The 20,330-nt window shown below is 33.7% G+C and overlaps 2 protein-coding genes across 11 annotated transcripts in view; one reads left to right on the forward strand and one right to left on the reverse strand.

The window, feature by feature from the left end:
- The window catches only part of Pde8 (phosphodiesterase 8), a 279,303-nt gene that overhangs the window by 113,433 nt on the left and 145,540 nt on the right, over nt 1–20,330 (forward strand). The gene's annotated exons all lie outside the window — the stretch shown is intronic.
- On the reverse strand, nt 15,566–16,084 carry LOC141386576 (uncharacterized). Its single transcript, XM_073955395.1, has one exon. It carries the CDS (start codon nt 16,082–16,084, stop codon nt 15,566–15,568), a length of 519 nt encoding a protein of 172 aa, XP_073811496.1.

Genomic DNA, 20,330 nt, shown 5'->3' on the forward strand with positions numbered 1-20,330 from the left:
CGTGTTTCGTCCAAACATATGATTAGTCTAAGAACATTATTTCGATGAGGTACATTTTTATCGTTAGCCTAATGGTTGCGGGTTCAATATCACGGTGCTCTTGAACCAACGTTAAATGAATGGAGCTTACAACTGGGAAGTTTTTTGTGGATTCTGAAACAGCAATGTTCATAGATGAGAAAAATCCAAAAATGCAATTTTTTGTTTTTTGATTTTCTTCTTTCATTTAAAGTTGGTTCAAGAGCACCGTAATATACAATACAAATAACAGCAGATTTTAATACAATACCATATAACGAAAGTTTGAGCATTAATTTCGTTTACGGTAGTTTTCAGCTACAAATTTGTTACTGATAGGAAAAAAATTCAGATGGGCACGCTATTTATAGCAGATATTATCACTTTATTATGCACAACAATACATTTTTCTCCATTATTTTATCCCACTGTTTAGCAACAAGTTGATATAAAATAGGAATACAACATTTTTATTAAGGCAGTAAAACTATTTTCTAACTGCTTTTCGAGGTATACTCCACGGAAAACCCTTGATATGTCGTATATATTGTCCAATAGACATTTCATTTTATGTACTTCTAATCCGCACAATACTGAATTTGTAAATATTTTGAATACAAAATGAGTTTAAAGCCTCAAGACCTTTATATTTATTACAGAACCCCAAAACACTGGCATGGCAGTTCCAGTTTCACTGGAACTTTCTCTAAAAAGAGTATTCAAACAAAAAAATTTTAAATATTTCTTAGACAACTTGATGACAAAGTATTTTCAGTACAGAACCAACAGAACAATATCAGTTATCATTTGAAATTTTAAAAACAAAATATATTTTATAGCATAAATGGTAATAATTTGATAAGTAGCTCAAAAAATTGTAGTCGACCAAACCATTTCGGGGGGGGCACGGGCCCCCAGTGCCCCCCCTGCGTACGTCCCTGGTCTCAACATTAATTTTTTATGTTTATTAACATGTAAATTTGACCAGAAATATCTACTGCTTTTTGTAATGCAACGTGCTTTTTCGAAGGCAGCGTGCAAAAAAAAGGTAACGAGCTCTTGTAATGTGTTGTGTGTGTGCAATTAGCACACTTTCATGAAAGTTAAGGCAAAGCAAGCAATAGCATTAAACAGAGATGGCAATAGCAAGCAATGAAAAAAGCACGAAATCGCGAATATGCATTAAAAGCGAGTGGTATTTTTCGGACCTCTGGTGTGCATTGATAATAAAGGCATCGCCCAAGAGATAATGCACTCAGCAAGAGAGCAGGTTCTTGTAGTGATAAGAGCATAGAATAAGAGAAGATATGCTAAGAATTATTTTGTAACTTACTTCTTAAGATTCATTTTATCATGAATAAAATTAGAATTGAATCCGCAACCAAACCGAAAGGTTGTCTTTTCTCTTCTCGCTTTTACAGCTTATGTTGTGCTCAAAAATGTGACTTCGAGTAAATCGCAAATGTTTTGCACTTTTGTGTGAAAAAATCGACTGATATGGTCCATTTTGGAAGTGGACCTAATTCAATTTAGTTGGTCGGCGTAAGATTTAGAGCTTTTGGACCAATCCTGACGAACCCATGGACTTACCCACTAAAAATACAATATCGCTGTAAACAAGACCGCAAGAAGTACCATTGGTCAAAATGTGCAATGGCTCCTCGAACGGCCCTTAAACTACACTGATGTTGAACTTTTGTGAGGGGTGTATCCGAAGATGTTGTCCCAAATAGACTCTCTTATATATATATATATATATATGTCCTTTATTTACATCAGTATATCTTACATAAAAAAAATTGCATTAATTACATAAAAAACAGATGTAAAAAGTTCAGGTAGAACATAGGGCATCGACAAGCTCTCTCCATCTCCTTCTATCATTGGCCAGATGTTTTGCCTGGCCCCAGGATATATGGGCTGATTCAAGCTCTCTTTTTGTACAACGGATCCATGTGTTTCTTGGGCGTCCTCTCTTACGTTGTCCTTGCGGATTCCAGTCTAGAACTGTTCTGGCGATGTCACTGTGCGGTCGCCGAAAGATGTGGCCTATCCAAGTCCATTTCCTCCTTCGAATAGACTCTCTTGGTACTTGATATATGTACGTTTCGAAGTAATTTTAGGATGTTTAAAGTTTCGGTCAAATCGGATAATTGAAATTTTATGTTGAAGGTATCTGAAGGAGTGAATCGATATAGTCAATATTCGAACCTACTCTAGATATCGAAAAAATCGAATTGGGATTTTCTCAAGATTTTAGGTAAATATTTTGAAGTCTGGTGTCCAAAGGAAATTTGGACCAACTCTATTGATCTGTTCGAGAGTTATAATGGGCACGAGCCAGACAGACGGACGAACTGGGATAAATCGACTCCAAATTGTTTGACGCGGGTTACATTTTTATCGTTAGCCTAACGGCTGAGGGTACAATATCACGGTGTTTTTGATCCAATGTTAAATGAGAAGATTCTGAAACAGCAATGTTCATAGATGAAAAAATGCCAAAAACAAGAAAAAATCGCTGGAGGAATTTTTAAATAAGTTCACATTTTTAGGTTTTCGCGATTTTGCTTGGAAATCGCAAGTCATATCGAAATGGGGCTAAAGAAAATGTTGTAGCTTTGAAAATTTGTTTGGGTTGTTCCTAGGTTTTACCATTTTTGATATATAGTACAGGGCTTGTGCTTTCCCAGCAAAACCGTCAAAACCTAAAAATGCGATATTTTTGTTTTTTGATTTTCTCATCCATGAACCATCTGCGATCTTAGGTGTAAGCTTCTTCCATTTAAAGTTGGTTTAAGAGCACCGTGATATACAATACAAATAACAGCAGATTTTAATACAATACCACATAACAATAGTTTGAGCATTAATTTCGTTTACAGTTGTTTTCAGCTACAAAAATTCAGATGACCATTAGAGCTATAACCAAAAAAATACCACGCCAGTGCCATATGCGGAATATTGTCCTGATAACGAAACGCGTGTTTTAGTTCGATTCGGTGAAAAAAGTTGCCGCACCGCCTACGAATACTAAAGCCCGTTTGATATTTTTTTATTTAAAATTTTAAAATTGCTTTGTCTGAATAAAATTTATAGAAAACAAATACGATTCTCACAGGCAAAGACATTAAAAACTGTCTGTAACTTTCGCGAATTCGTTGCAAAAGACCACATATTCTCTCGTCCGATAGGCACAATAAATACGAGTATAAACATAAAATTCGCGAGTTTATAAAGAAAAACAAAAAACTGCAATATTGTCAAATGTGCATTAAATGCTCTAACATATCGCGCTTTGATAAAAAAAAAGTTGTACCGAATGGTTTGATATTGGTTTTAAATTAAATTAAAACTATTAATAAGTTATTACGTATATGCCATTATAACAAATAAAATTAAATAATGCATTACTGAACTTCAATGCATTTGGTTTTTTCGCGCTAGAGAAAAAATGGCACCATATTTGATAGTAGTTTTTCATGCTCTACACGGCTATGCGGTGGTATTTTTGATATTTGCAAAAATTGCATTTTCTCCATTATTTTCTCCCACTGTTTAGCAATTTTCTAACTGGTTTTCGAGATATACTTCACGGAAAACCCTTTATATGTCGTACATATTGTCCAATAGACATTTCATTTTATGTACTTCTAATCCGCACAATACTGAATTTGTAATCGTTTTGAATACAAAATGTGTTTAAAGCCTCAAGACCTTTATATTCATTACAGAATTCCAAAACACTGGCATGTCATAAAGAAGGAATTCAGTTTCACTGGAAGTTTCTCTTAATAAGAGTATTCAAATAAAAAAAAATTAAATATTTCTTAGACAACTTGCTGATAAAGTACATTTTTAGTACAGAACCTTCAGAACAATATCAGTTTTCATTTTAAATTTCAAAAACAAAAATTATTTTAGAGAAAAAATTGTAATAATTTGTTAAAGTAGCTCAAAAAATTTTGTTGGACCAAAATATTCGGGGCGTGGGGACACGGGCGTACGTCCCAGTTTCCGACCAAAATAGCTCTAATTTGCAATTTAAGAAATTTATCCACAAAAATTGTGGGCGTACATAGGTTCACATTTTGGTATAACCACCACATAATGGTTCATCTTAACTGAAGTTGCTGTAAATTCGTTTCGCGCGGAATCGTTTATCTTCCAATTAGAGCACCCAATTGGAAGATAAACAATTCCGCGCAATTTAAAGTATTTTCAAGTATTTTTCAGCTAAAGTGACTGCTGCATATTATTTCGGATTTTGAATAGGTGGAAATCATGGATTTCACATTGTTTAAAAGAAAGTGATATTCTTCAAATAGCATATTCCACTTCTAAAAACTAAAAAACAAAATTATTAATGAAAACTGTAAGTATTTCTTAAAATCGTTGAGTAATACTTTGGATATTTTGGAAAGAAGTTGTGCTAGAAAACTGTGCGAAATGATTTATTTTTGTACAACTTTTTGACATTGTTGTAACAAATTTCTAATGAATCTACCTTAGTAAATGTTCGGTTAATAGCGCGAATAGGTTTTCACAGCTTAATTTTTTTCATTCTCAAGCAAGTTCTCGATCGAATCGAATGTCGTAATTAGGCCCAGAACATCAAAATTTTCCACGGTCGCATATCCCCTCAGAATAATGTTGGCGACATTTTCTGAGTATTTCAGCCATGTAAAACTTCTCTGCAAGTGGTGTAGTAAGACACACCGCACAATGTTGCCGCAGTAAACAAAAATCGAAAATGTGATGTTAACTTTTATATATGCATGTTTACGTTTCATTCTTAAGAGCAGTACACATTGTCAGTTTTGAATGTCGATATTTCTCAGTTATCGATAACTGTCCAACCGTCCAGCAACCACAAAACATTTTGTGGTTGCATGATGAATGACAAAAATGAACGGCCACACTAGCAAGCACCAACAAAGCTGTCATTCAAAACTGGCAATGTGTACTCAGCTTTACAGTAAACACGGAAGAATTTTGTCGATATGTGCATCCATAATGAGGTTATAGCTCCTTTAAATATGAAAAACATTTCCCAGGTAATCTAAACCGATAATAATTAGACGAAAATTAGACGACCTTTAAAATAACTATTTCCGAAAATTTTGTTGATAATATTAAAATTTTTGGATGGGAATTTGATGGGTGGGCTATAAATATAAAATTTTAGTACAATAACTTGACATCAACTGGACAATGTTTCACATACATTGCGTATTTAGTGGATCGAATGTATAAAATCGGGCAAAATTATATGTATATGAGAGCTATATCCAAATCCAAACCGATTTCTGTCAAAATTGGTAAAACTAAAAAAGAGAATAAGAAAACATTCCAAGATATATATGGGGGCTGTATCCAAATCTGAAAAGATTTTGTCAAAATCGGTAAAACTGATCAGGGGCCGAAGCAAATATAGCATATTAAATTTGAAGGCTATTCAATTAAAATTGACCGAGTTATAGGAAAATCGGGGAAAGATATATATGATGTCTATATTCAAATCTGAACCGATTTGTGAGAATATCGGTAAAACTACTAAGATGCCTAATAAATATCACATATTAAATTTGAAGGCTATTCGATTAAAATTGACCAATTTATAGCAAAATCGGGGAAAGATATATATGGGGGCTATATCCAAATTTGAACCGATATGGACCAAACTTGAAATTTTTCATTCCTATGCCATCATTAGTACTTGTGGTCAACTCCTTCAATTTTAGTATGGAAGCGGCAACTCTGTGCGCCGCACAGTGGTTCTGAAATTTAGTTTCCTGCACAAATTTTTGTCGTCACCGATTTCTAATTTCTATATGGGATTCTATGCTCGGAAACTATAACAGATATTGCGTTCATTCTTTTTTGGTAAGTAGGTAGGATTGTTGCCTTGATGAAACGTTTTAATAAAATACCGTAGCGTGAGCTATTTTATTTTCCTTCAGATACTAAATTTTAGGGAAATTCCAATTTTAGTGTACTAGAACTTTTTGGGAACAATATAAAACAAAGGTTCGCCTTCGCAAAAAAATGCCTGTGAGTATCCTCTTTCAGAAGATATGTATTTCTTTACGTCCGTTTAACAATTTTTGAAATTTATTGAAATTATGTGGGTAAGATGTGTATTTTTTCTTACCGTTTTCTCATACGAATTACAGATTTTTACACAAATGATTTTTTTTAATAAATAATGTTTTATATGAATTATATGGGCATATTTGTAGAAATTTAACTTATGTTGAAGAGTATGTTTGGTGTATTGTAACAAGCGAACTGTTGTACATCAACACAAACTCTGAACGTATATCGGTAAAATGAACTGTTTCAGCACGATTCACCGAGGGATTTTTTAAAATAATTGTGACCACATTAATGTAAAAAATATGGAAAAATGTGTTGAAGCAAACGCGTTTTTTTTGTTATAGTCTTATTATTAGCTTTAGAACACAATGCACAGCTTAATGCTCAAAGAGAAAGTTAAAGAGTACACTTCAGACATTAAGCTTCCTACGTATCATTTTTTCGAATTTTCACTTTAACCGCGTCAAAAGGATGCTGACATTTAGAAGCAAACAAAAGTTGGTTTTGGAATTTTTGCTCTAATCCGGACGCGCAACTAGATTTGTCTAAAAGCTTAATATGTGATTGTAGTAGTCGCGAATTCGCATTTTTGATGTATAAGTCGAGCGTGTAGTCTTCAAAGGATCGTAGCAATCTTCGTTCAAAGTCAACATTTTTGTGCGTAAATTTTTCTGAAAAACCTATTTTTTGGTCCACATTTTACAACTGTCTTGCGATTTCCGTGGAAACCCGCGTAAAATTAGTTTTTTTCTGCGTTCTGAATCTAATAAGCCGCAACGCGTCCAAATCGGTCCACTAGATCGGCGGATATGATACCCCTCAAATTTCGAAAATTTGAATTTTTTTTTTGAAAATATCGCGTAGTGAAACGAGCTTTGGATGTGTCAGTTCTACTTAAATAAATAGATCGATACGCGTGTTTAAAATTTGCTAAAACAGATATTTAAAAACTATCGCGAATCCAGAGATATAATAGATTTTTCCTAAAAATTGAGTGCGATGCTACATCCACGGTTCTTGATGGATCGCATTGAAACGGCATAGAATGATGTATTATTTAATGGTGATCATTGAAATCGGATGCGCATAAAATGTAAATGTACTTCGTGGAAATCATAGCCATTTTACTGCTTTTTACCCCCTAATATGCAACAGATGCTACATCGTGGTCACCAAATAGAATTTCACAAAGTGTATATCAAATAAAAGGGATTGATCCGCTGTTTTCGAAAATCGGATGCGCACCATGTCATTTCCACGACTAGGCGGTTTCTATGCGCTTCAATAGTTGTAATATTTACTTTAACTTTATTTTAATTTTATGCCACAATACGAAGTCCTTGTGATTTAATATAATGTTCTAAATACATACGTTCGCCAATAGGTAAACTATAAAGCAAAAATTGGTTCGCCAATAGGTAAACTATAAAGCAAAAATTGGTTGCAACGGAATATAATCATTATTGCACGAAATTTTTACGAAAAAGAGAAAGAACTCTAACATTTTTTTCTTCAACTTTTCATTTAAAATCATATAACAACAAAATTAGAATAATATAATTTTTATTTTTTCCTCATATTTTCTTCGCATTTTTGCAAATAACATGAATATTATAGCTCCGACCTTCACGCCATTGGCTTCATTTTATTTCTCACAATGTCTGGATGCTGTTGTATTTTTTTTCATATTTTTTGTAAGCATTAGCGCTTTTATTTCAAAAATATATTTGCAAATAAGTACAATTTTGTAATAAATTTGATTTTTTGCGAATCCATTGAAACATTTTATGAGTATTTTGACATGATCGTAAAGGGTACAAATTCAGAAAACAGTAATAGGATTCAACAGCTTATTATATCAAGCCACGATTATTTTAGGATTTTTTCTAAATATTAAAATTAAAATGGTCATATCTTTTGCGCGCAACGGTCAAGGTTATTAACAAAAATATATTTGGAATGACGATTTTTTTCTTAATGTATGTACCAAAAATCATTGATGTAGCGCCAAAATTTTTTTTTTGATATTTTTAAAAAGGAAAACTCAATTTTACAAATTTTTCCCCATATAAGTTTTATGAAAGACCAAGTTTTTAAACTAAATTTACATTCTCTGACAATTTAAAAAAAATGTGTTTTGTATTTTTATATGTAGTTTATTGGCGTTTTAAATAGATTGGAACATATAAAAACACAAAAACACATTTTGGTGCAAAATATAAAAAAAAAAATCAAAATGTTGACCTCGAATTCCTCTACAACTACTGGTCCTAATTTGATTGGTTGAAAATATTTCTTTCCGTTCAAAAGTTATAGAGTTTTGGCCTGGTAAACCCAGGATTCTGAATCACTGCGCGTTGTTCGGATTCGGCGATAAAAAGTAGATCCATTATCATTGAGCCTATATGAATCGGCGTGCACTCAGAGAAGTCTTACTTGTCCCTTCGGCGTTGTTGTGGGAACATATGAATGTGCTTTTAAAAGAAAAAATTGTGCTGTTTTAATAAGGAGCACAAGGATTATTTGCTGCAACATTTTCAAAACTGTCCACAAAAATGCTTTAAACTACATTATGTCGAAATTTTTGATCTTTGAAAGTTTGGAACAACACGTTTTCTCCGTTTGAACGTAGTCGCGTGCATCAGGCACTACACTTAGTGACCGTAGTTTTTTTACAGCTTTCGGGACCGTTTCTAGGGAAATATGGACTTGCTTTGCAAAAACTTGTACCGTCGTAATAGGTTGCAATGTTGCAAAAAATTAACAGAATTTTCTAATCAAATGTCAATTGATATCTGAGTCCTCGGCAAAAATTGCAAGCAGGGAAATTCTACTCAGACAGAAAAGAGTAAGCGAAGCGGCGTTATTCATGCATAATAAATTCCTAAACCCGTACTTAATTTGTATCGTATTTCCTCCAAGATATTTTGTAACAATTGCTGTTTTTTACTCAAATTTTGACAGCTGTACTGTTTAGTTCGTAAATTATTCTTCATGTTAAGTGACACAATTAAATTAAAAGTTTTACCATTACCATTTGAAGTAAGTGTATCTTCTGACAGCAATCCCAACGAAGCTTTGCAATACAAAGGACCTCTTGATTCAATAAACAATGAACGAAACGTATGTTCATACAAACATAGTTTACTATTATGATATGAAAATGTTCTAAACTTATTCTACCACTCCATATCACCCCGATTGCCACACGCAGCACCACTTAAACTAGAAAAGGGGAACATAGAATTCATTCACAAATCCCTTTAAGCGGATTGTATACAACTATAAACCGTAAGTAAATACTTTGGTGGACATCTCCACATGACAGCACTAAAAGCAACATAAACGCATGTGGAAAATGCTAAACTTGCCGCTCTAAACTGCAAATAATTTTTAAAATATCCATGTGTCCCTACTTTAACATTTGTGTGTATGTATGTACGTATATTGGGCGCAAATATCAACAAAATGTAACCAGTGCACAGTGTTCACAGCTGTATGGGCAAATGTACATCTATATGAATGTAGAACTTTGGTCAAAGCGTTATAATGGGGTGACAATAACTATACATATAACATATTCATATTTTGGTACAGACCACTTAAATCGTTTAGGATGTCCAAAGACGAAACCGGTTAAACCGGAAACTGAAAAAATGTCTGTAACACAAATATCAACAAAAAGAGAGATATGAAATATATAAAATAAAATTTCTCAACAGTTGTTTAAGTCTGGAGTATTCCCCCATTGGCTTAACTTCATCACTTTCCTCTTTGCAGAGAAAAATGTTTACAAAACGCACTGACAGCTTGCAAAACTTACTGATCGCTACCAATATCATGATTTCATCCCGGCAAAGGGAATTATCAATTGGCTTTTCAGTTTTTGAAATCAGATCAGTTTTATTTTTAATTTTTATACCCTCCACCATAGGATGCGGATTATATTCAAATTGTTAAATTTGTACAGCTCCTATATAACTGTACCATCGGGGTGTATATTTTAAGGTTTTAACCATGGAAGCCATGTTGGTGTGCAAAAACCACTGTTTAAGAGCAACTTTTCCTTTATACAACTGTTAAAATCTGCAACATTAGTAATAATTATAACTAATTATCACGTAAAAAGACACAGCTAATATAGAAAAGCATGAGAATCGGATACTTTATTGAAGAAATGGGCAAAAACGTGAAAGTGCGATTTTTTAAATTTCTCTCTTTCTGCATAACTATTCATAATTTCTGCCGTTTTTACACATTTTCGTAGTGTTTTTTGCTCTTATGCCAAGTTTACACTTGCGCTCCAAAATCCACTGGATTTCACGAAATCCTGAAATACACCCCGGTGTTTACACTTATTTTTTGTTGATTTCAAACATATCGCAATGATCAAGGTAGATGCATATGCGCAGCTGAGCGAACATGAATTTTCAAAACAAGTTGTTGTAAATTGAATTAAACATCAAAAATATAAGACAATCATGGTAGAACAAATACAAGGTAAAGGTAATACTACAACAAATACAACTCGAATAACAACCACAAAGGAATTTGTTTTTGTTTGTAACGTTACTGCCAGTTGTATTTGTAAACAAAACAAGGAAATGTCTATAAATTATTGGAATTTAAAAAACTAAATAAACTAAATAGCTCAACTCGAAAGAGAATTAATTTAAAAAACTAATAATTTTTCACATTTGGTTGAATATTTTGGAAAACATGAATGAAAATTCGTTACATTTTCAATTTTTATGTTTCCACATCATTCCACTAAATGCATAAATTCTCGCAGAAAGTAGAATTCTTGCAGACAAGTTTGGGGTCGCTGGAAATTCATAGAAAAAGGAGAAGCTGTTTCAATGTTTTGTTTTAGAAATCAAAGAAGCACATGTTTATTAGGGCTTATTTTTTTAAATTTTAACAAAATACCTCACATATTAACAAACGTTGTATCGCCTCTACAAGCGGGGATTTACTGCGCGGCTTATCGTTCGAACTTGGAGGAGGTTACATATCATTGATATGAAGAAGTCTTTCTGGGAAATGGTTTTTTCCGAATGATATATTTTTTTTCTCAAAAAATATATGTCCCTAATGTACATCGAAATAGAAATAAACGTATAAAATGTCATATGAAATTTGACACTAACGTTACAACCCAGTTCAGTCAGCTGTGTATTGCTGCTACCTTTTCTTATTCTACCATTTAAGACAATATATAACTTTACAACTTTATTTCGAAAATTATCGTAAAATTATCTATATATAGTATTAAATGTGCATAGTACCAAAAAATAAAAAAAAAAAATAATGATTTTATCGTTGAGACATCATAATAATAAATTCTGATAGATAAAAGTTGTGCTCAGAACCTGCAAAATATTAGTACTTGCAGTAGTTTTTCCGTTTAGTGCTAAAAATGCGTTCCCGTACACCGAAATCTAGCAAGACTTGCAATTCTCTTTAAACAAAAATAGCGACGAATAACACCCTCTTGTCCTGTTTTCTGCCATAAAATTTTGGCCTAGTAGAAACCAGCAGCAAGCATGTTCATATGTTCATTGGTATCTAATATTATAACTAATACGTTAATTTTTGACATTTCTGCTGGAGCTTTTGCAATTTCCGTCATTTTTCCGTTCCCGTAGTTTTTAGGAAATTTGTATGGGGAAGCAATATTTGACAATTCGCTCTATTTTCTAAAATTACCATTAAAAAAGTACGGGAACACAATGAAAAATAGCATTGTAACAAAGTAATTTAATATTTTTTCACATTGTTTACAAATTTTGATACTAACATTTTTTGTTGCAGCAATTCGCACATCTACCTTGTTTATTGTCATACGTGAAAAGTGTTGCAACTTTTGGTACTTTTTTAGGCAAAAGCAAGGTTGTATATCATGTGTACTGTGATTTCGATGTTGATTTCGCTGAAATCACGAAATGAGATGATTTCATTTTTGTATGCGAAATCATGATAAATTTTGCTTGATTCCGCGCGAAATCACGAAAAGCCTGTGAAATCACGAAACGAAGCCGAATGTAAACCAAACATTAGTCAGTAGAGATTTTTGGTGGTTTTTAACACAACTTGTCTGTAGTGATTTTTACCTCGGAACAGTTGGCATCCCTGGTTTTAACCACTTTTTGTAGCTCATTTAGACTAGCCATAAATCCTTAACTGGATTTAATAAATGCAGTACAAATCTCATTGCATTTTGATATACCTTTGGAGGATTTTAATGGCCATCAGCTGATTTTTGTTCATAGCACAATTAACAAGGTAGATGCATCAGCCCATCTGATCGAATTTGAAACGTCAAAAGAAGTTGTTGTAAATTGAATTCGTCTCAAAAAACATACGGCAAATTACAAGTTTATCGTTTAATATTAAAAATGTTAGCACATTATGCTACTAATCCTAACTAATGAGCAAATAATGAATTGTTTTATCGTTTAGACATCGTAAATGTTAATCTTGGTTGATTAAATTCATGTTTGTTTATCAAAGCCAATTTAATTTTTTGCCTTGTTTAAAAATTTTGACATTTTAAATTGTTTTTGTTGTAGCAATTCACAGACGCATCTACCTTGTTTCTTGTGCCAGCTTTTTGTATTCTCTAGCAACATGTTGCAAAAAAACAGAGTTGTATACGAGGATTTATGCCGGATTTAAAACAAATCCACTCAATACGAGGATTAATTTTTGTATGGGAAATCTGGTAGATTATGGCCGGATTTAGAAAATAAAATCTGATAATGCGCTAAATCCGGCTAATAAAGTCATATCTAAATGGCGTAGTCACGAAACATTTTGGACATAGGTCTACATTTTGGTATAGCCCCCACATAACGGTACATCCCGATTTTTGGTATTTTGAGAATTTTAGTAGATTTTTCACAGAACAATAATTGTAATTCGACACTCAATGTCAGAAAACTTCTCTACGAAAAATTGACGCCAAATGTCCATATTGCTGCAATTCGGCATTGCAGGTTGTCAAATTGGAGGTACGATGATACCGCTCTATGTAAAGTCATTTAAAGTGACTCTAACTTCGTATTTCGAAAAATATCCAGGTCTCATTGGTATTAAACCTTGTTTGGAATGATGCAATAATAATCCCACAACAGATTGTCATTGCATTTTTTTGAAATGTTTAATTGTTTGATTTCCCCAATGACAGAGACCACTGTGTATTCTCTATATGGATCTATTCTCGTGGGGTGGTTCACTGGTAATGCTATCACAAAATAAGAACAATCCATTGTAGAAACTAATGGACAAGGAGAAACGAGAAAAGCCATATGACGTTCGATGAATGCATTTTCTTTCATGTTCAAATGTCACATGAACAAGACGTGATGTCGGTACACTCGTTCACATGAATAAAGGATAACGCGTGTATTGTAGTCATGTAAAGATAACTTGATGTGATGTTCGGTTAAAGTCGAAATTTGACATCCATGTGCACCGATGGGGTTCCGTTTAAACCAACAAGTGTCTCATCAATGTTTTTCTACGTCTGTTCATTCGTCTTCATAGCCTCTGTAACGTCATTTTGACAATCCTCTGATTGGACTCAAAAGGTTTGTGATTGTGCATTGTCGATTACATTTGAATGAAGTCAGTTGTGTCATCAACATCATTCATCCAATCAGAGATTGAGTGAACCAAATGGATATATAAAAGATGTTCGCTATTTGACATACACATGCATATACATATATATTCAACAAATGTGAAAGTTGAAGACTAATTGAAGTTAAGTGAAAACAACATGGGCATTATGAAGTAAATATGTACAGTAGAATCAGAAATTAGAAAGAGCGCCTTGTGTTTTCAAGCTGCTCGTATTTCAGAATGGTTCTTATTTCTTGACATTTTTTACACATAGAAATATGTATTTTATTTTATTTAATACTAGCCGATCCGGTCCGCGTTGCTGGTCCTTGAAACTCTTGTATGTTACCTTTTCTTAGGTCAATTAAATGTTCTTGCATCGCTAATTATAATCTTCAGAAATGTTGGTGTCGATATGCAATTTTAACATACCGCCAAAGAACTGATGACTTGAGGCATACATTTATTTCATCTGCTGGAATAGTATAACTGGAAGTGTTTGTCTGAAATCTAAACGTGAATTGCTTCTTTAATCCATAAAGAATCGTTCTAAAGCTTTTACAGAATTTTTATATGCCATCGTACATTCGTTCAAGATGATAGCTTCTATTAAATATTGCATGTGTGCCCTTCATTCAAATGAATATCCAGTGACAACTTAAGGGGTGACTGTGTCGTCCTTCCACCTTCTTATAATGTACCTTATATACCTGATGAAGCTATAGCTATCGATATGTTGCCTTCTAATCTAAACACTTGCTTTCCAATAAAACCAAAGCTTCGTTATGCATTACATCTGGTATTTCCATTGATTATTGAGATATTTAAGAAAGTGGGAGTGGTTGGGACTTATGGCTAAAATATGTACCCTGGGTCGGGGAATGGGACACGTTCGTAAGTTTTACATATATAGCACATTTAAAAAATAGGGCTCAGGAGATAACCCGCTCATCAGAAATTCAACGAAATATATAGCCTATTACCACCAAGGGACAACCCTGTTTGGAAGTTTTGGAGATTAAACATGTTTAAAAAATTCAACAATAAATATAGCTTATTTTTATTTTCACCAGGGGACATCATATACATCATCTGAAAATTACATGGAAATCGGTCCAGAAATTTTGGAGATATAACATATTTAAACAAGTGAGAAAAGGCTATAGTCGGTACGGGGCCGTCTTTGTGATACCCTACACCACTACCTCTGTGCATAATCTTTTCACTCGAAAACATTTCTTTTAGGGAGTTACGAAAGTTTTCACCTATCTGGTTTTTATACCAAATGACTTAAGGCTGCTAACTGAACCAAAATAATAAATATTTAATTTTATATTTGACTACTATCGACATCACCAACATCAATATTCTTCTATCTCTGTGAAAAAATTTCGTAATGATCCGATCAAAATTCCGACCTGTAGTGTGATTGCAGAAAAACACCGACTATTGCGATATCTCTATTATTTGACCACCTACGCCAACCTACTTTGCATAATTTTAAAAATGGGATTTTCTACTTTCTTAGTCAGGCTTTGCTTTTAGATGGTCCCCAACCAAAGGTGTGATATTCTTCATTATTATTAAAATCGCAAAAATGAAAAGTTGGGTTCTATTAGCGACTATTGCGTTATCTTCGTTGTTTGACCACCTACGACAACCTACATTACATCGCTGTAAAGTATCCCATACACAGTGGGCATGCATTTTTAATAACGAGTGATTTGTTAAGAGCTTGATAACTTTTTTTTTAAAAAAAACGCATAAAATTTGCAAAATCTCATCGGTTCTTTATTTGAAACGTTAGATTGGTCCATGACATTTACTTTTTGAAGATAATTTCATTTAAATGTTGACCGCGGCTGCGTCTTAGGTGGTCCATTCGGAAAGTCCAATTTTGGGCAACTTTTTCGAGCATTTCGGCCGGAATAGCCCGAATTTCTTCGGAAATGTTGTCTTCCAAAGCTGGAATAGTTGCTGGCTTATTTCTGTAGACTTTAGACTTGACGTAGCCCCACAAAAAATAGTCTAAAGGCGTCAAATCGCATGATCTTGGTGGCCAACTTACCGGTCCATTTCTTGAGATGAATTGTTCTCCGAAGTTTTCCCTCAAAATGGCCATAGAATCGCGAGCTGTGTGGCATGTAGCGCCATCTTGTTGAAACCACATGTCAACCAAGTTCAGTTCTTCCATTTTTGGCAACAAAAAGTTTGTTAGCATCGAACGATAGCGATCGTCATTCACCGTAACGTTGCGTCCAACAGCATCTTTGAAAAAATACGGTCCAATGATTCCACCAGCGTACAAACCACACCAAACAGTGCATTTTTCGGGATGCATGGGCAGTTCTTGAACGGCTTCTGGTTGCTCTTCACTCCAAATGCGGCAATTTTGCTTATTTACGTAGCCATTCAACCAGAAATGAGCCTCATCGCTGAACAAAATTTGTCGAACACTGATTTTGGTAATAAAATTCAATGATTTGCAAGCGTTGCTCGTTAGTAAGTCTATTCATGATGAAATGTCAAAGCATACTGAGCATCTTTCTCTTTGACACCATGTCTGAAATCCCACGTGATCTGTCAAATACTAATGCATGAAAATCCTAACCTCAAAAAAATCACCCGTTAGTATTGGTACATTTTGAAGTTTTTGTCAACGTATGTGATAATGTTTTAAGCAGGATTAAAATCAAAATAGTTTTGATTTGGAAAACTTCAACCCAAAATCGAGTTCTGAAGGAAAATTCATCATTTTTGGAATATGAATTGAAGCAATGCCACACACTATTCAATCACACACGTACACAAGGGTTCATCGTTTGCTGTCTTGCATGTCCATAGTGTATGGCCGGCATAAAGGTTATATTTTCTACTTTCCTTGCCAGGTTTTGCTTTTTTTATACCCCTTATAGACGCTGAGAAATTTGCTTTGGAATAAAATGTTGACTTTTTCTCCAAATAAATTTTTTTCTCATTTCGACCCCTAAATATTATCCGACCATCACCAAAATAAATAGGCTTCTTCTTGAGACCCCAATTAACCCTCAAAATTTCGTGACGATCCGATCAAAATTGAGACCTGTAGCGTGATTTCCAAAAAAATTGAAAAATGGGATGTATTACCAACTATTGCGATATCTCCGTTATTTGGTCACTTACGCCGACCTAGTTTGCAGCATTGTAAAGATGTGATCTTCTACTTTCATACTTTTGGAAAGTCCAGAACCAAAGCTGTTATATTCGTCATTATAATTAAAATCGCAAAAATGAAAATTTGGGCTTTATTTGCGACTATTGTGATATCTTCGTTGTTTGATCACCTACGAGAACCTACTTAACATCATTAGAAAGGTGATATTTTCTACTTTCATTGTCAGCTTTTGCTTTTGGTATACCCTATACAGAAGCTAAGATATTCGCTTTGGAAAAAAACGTTGTATTTTTATCCACATACGTTTTTTGCCCATTCCGACCCCTAAATATTATCCGACCATCAAATTTCCGACCAAAATTTCGTGACGATCCGATCAAAATTGCGACATGTATCGTGATTACAAAGTTTAGCCAGATCGACTCAGCTCGTCGAGACATTCATTGGTATATATAAGTATGTGTCTACGACCATTATTTCGATGCATTACCAACTTTTTGGTCAAAACCAACTTATAATACCCTCCCCACATAGTGGTGTAGGGTATAAAAAGGCATGGTCGGGCCTTTAGATCCCAAATAAGGACCTAAGGTGAGAGACACAACCACCATTGCAAATTCATTTTCAAACCGATACGTTCGCAAGATTTACAAAAATAGCTTTTTTAAAAAATGGGGCCTAGGGGAGATTCCCCGCGCCTCTGAAATTCAACAAAATATATAGTCTATTTTCACCAGGGGTCATCCCTGTATATTCTCTGAATTTTTCAGGAAAATCGGTTCAGTAGTTTCAGAAATATAAGATATTTAAAAAGTTAGCGTGCTAAAATAGCGTTTTTAAAAAATAGGGAATAGGGGAGGTTCCCCGCCCCTCCGAAACTCAAAAGAACATATAGCCTTTTTTCACTACGGGTCCTCCCTGTACATTCTTTGAAATTTTCATGAAAATCGGTTCAGTAGTTTCAGAGATATACCATATTTAAAAAAGTTGTCGTGGTCGGGTCATTAGGCTATAAATAGGTACCCGGGGTCAGAGATTCAACCACTGTTGCCTCGCAAATTTATTTTCTAACCCATACGTTCGTAAGTTTTTCCAAAATAGCGGTTTTAAAAAATTGGGCCTAGGGGAGGTTCCCCACCCCCTCCGAAATTCAACAATTATATAACCTATTTCCACCATTGGTCCTCCCTGTATATTCTCTGAAAATTTCAGGAAAATCGGTTCAGTAGTTTTGTATATATAACATATTTAAAAAGTGAGCGTTTTAAAATAGCGTTTTTAAAAAATAGGGCACAGGAGGGTGCCCCGCCCTTCCGAAATTCAAAAGAACATATAGCCTATTTTCACCAGGGGTCCTCCCTGTACATTCTTTGAAATTCTCATGAAAATCGGTTCAGTAGTTTCAGAGATATAACATATTTAAAAAAAATTGTCGTGGTCGGGTCATTAGGCTCTAAATAAGTACCTGGGGTCGGAGATTAAATCACTGTTGCCTCGCAAATTTTTAAAAAATTGGGCCTAGGGAAGGTTCCCCGCCCCGACGAAATTAAAAAAAAACATATAGCCTATTTTCACCACGTGTCTTCCCTGTACTGTCTCTGAAATTTTCAGAAAAATCGGTTGAGCCGTTTTTGAGTCTATTCGGAACATACAAAAATCTTAAATTCATTGAATAAATATAAACATGATCCTCATCCGTTCTCCTAGTTTTTTATAGATTTTTTTCTAATTTTATATCGTTACGAGCTCAAGAATAAGTGTGAGTAGTAAATTAATTTAAAATATACTACTTCAAAAATCTCGTGGCCGTATATGCAAAATCCATAACTACTACCCATCAATTTAAATCAATTTAATAGCACTTTTGTTGTGTAAATTTTAAAATAAAATGTAAAATTGTTTAAAAAAAATATGTAATATTAGATTAAATGCAAAATAGCCAAACTGAGATTAAACTGACTAATTCTAAAATAAGTAACACAAATCTCATCAAAATTGCCAATGTGAATATAAATTAAAAATACAGAAGTCATTAGCAATATATGGCTTAAAAAAATAAAACATTACCATCATTGTTAAATAACTGATACAGAACAATTTACGAAGCCATAGACCGAACTTAGAACATAGATAAAATTCTTCCAATTCTTTACTTTATCTTTCTAATGTTCACTTGTTTACTCAATCGGTGTTTTGGCCTTTCCGCTTTCCATATATAGAATCGCTCATTTTAATACATCGTTTTACCGAAGAAGTCTTCATTCATTCTCAGGACCTGAGATGACACTCGATATGTCAATGTCGATATATAGCTGTCGAAATCATCTAGTCTAGACCCTGACATCTGATGTGTCTGATTGTGTTCTTCACTTCATTCTGGCTGGGCTGTATATATTAATACTGTCTACTGTGATTGGTTCTGTGGCTTGGAAAAGTTCCCTTTGTATAACCTGAGCAGGCTAGTAAAAACATACCACGATAGTATCATATTATTGAAAACTATTGATTATTATTTTTTAAATAATTTGAATTTGGTTTCCTGTCTGTGTCAAATTTTTGGCTAAAGACTAGGAAAAAAACAAACGTAAAATAACGTGGAACCATGTTTTTTGTGGACATACAGATTTCACCAGTAATGCGAACTACGTAACATTATCTTCTGCATCCTACACTAACAGGCCTAAATTTCTGAAAGTACTTCGTGAAAAAAAAACAAAAATCTTGACCACAATTCATGAAATTTAAAAATGTTCTGTAGATTTACGTATATCTATTTTAAAAGTTGTTGACACAAAGTATATTCAACAGACAGAGTTCACACTATTTAAGATAAATTTTTGAAATTTGGTACAGAGTATTACAATGTAATTTATATTGTTTTTCAAAATAGTCAGGCCTAATCCCATAGTCGTTGTTTTAATATTTTATTAAAACAACTTTAATTTATTAGTGGGAAAAAATTGGCGATGTTTATATTTATATATTTAGAATTGAAAATGTACCATATTTTGGTATTTTGAAGTAGAGGATTGTCACTGTTTTCGGTATTGCAAGATTTTCAATATTTCGAAGACCTTATAGCTGGTTTACATTCATGTTCCGAAATCTACTAGATTTCACGAAACTCTGAAATACACCCTGGTGTTTACACTTATTTTTTGTTGATTTCCGGTAGATGCACAACTGATCAAACATGAATTTTAAAAACAATATAGACTACAACATAGAATTTTACTGATTTGTTTCGGAAATTATCGTAAAGGTATGTGTATATACCGTATTAATAGTGTCGTTAAGACATCATAATTATAAATTTTAATTGATAAAAGTTGTGTTCAAGGACCTGCAAAATGTTACTACTTGCACTATTTTTCCCGTTCAGTGCTCAAAATGCGTTCGTACTCCTAGCAAGCATTCGCATTGTTAAACCACG

This window comes from Musca autumnalis, unplaced genomic scaffold (assembly GCF_047663935.1).
Source record: "Musca autumnalis isolate F117 unplaced genomic scaffold, ASM4766393v1 scaffold_5, whole genome shotgun sequence".
Taxonomy (NCBI): domain Eukaryota; kingdom Metazoa; phylum Arthropoda; class Insecta; order Diptera; family Muscidae; genus Musca; species Musca autumnalis.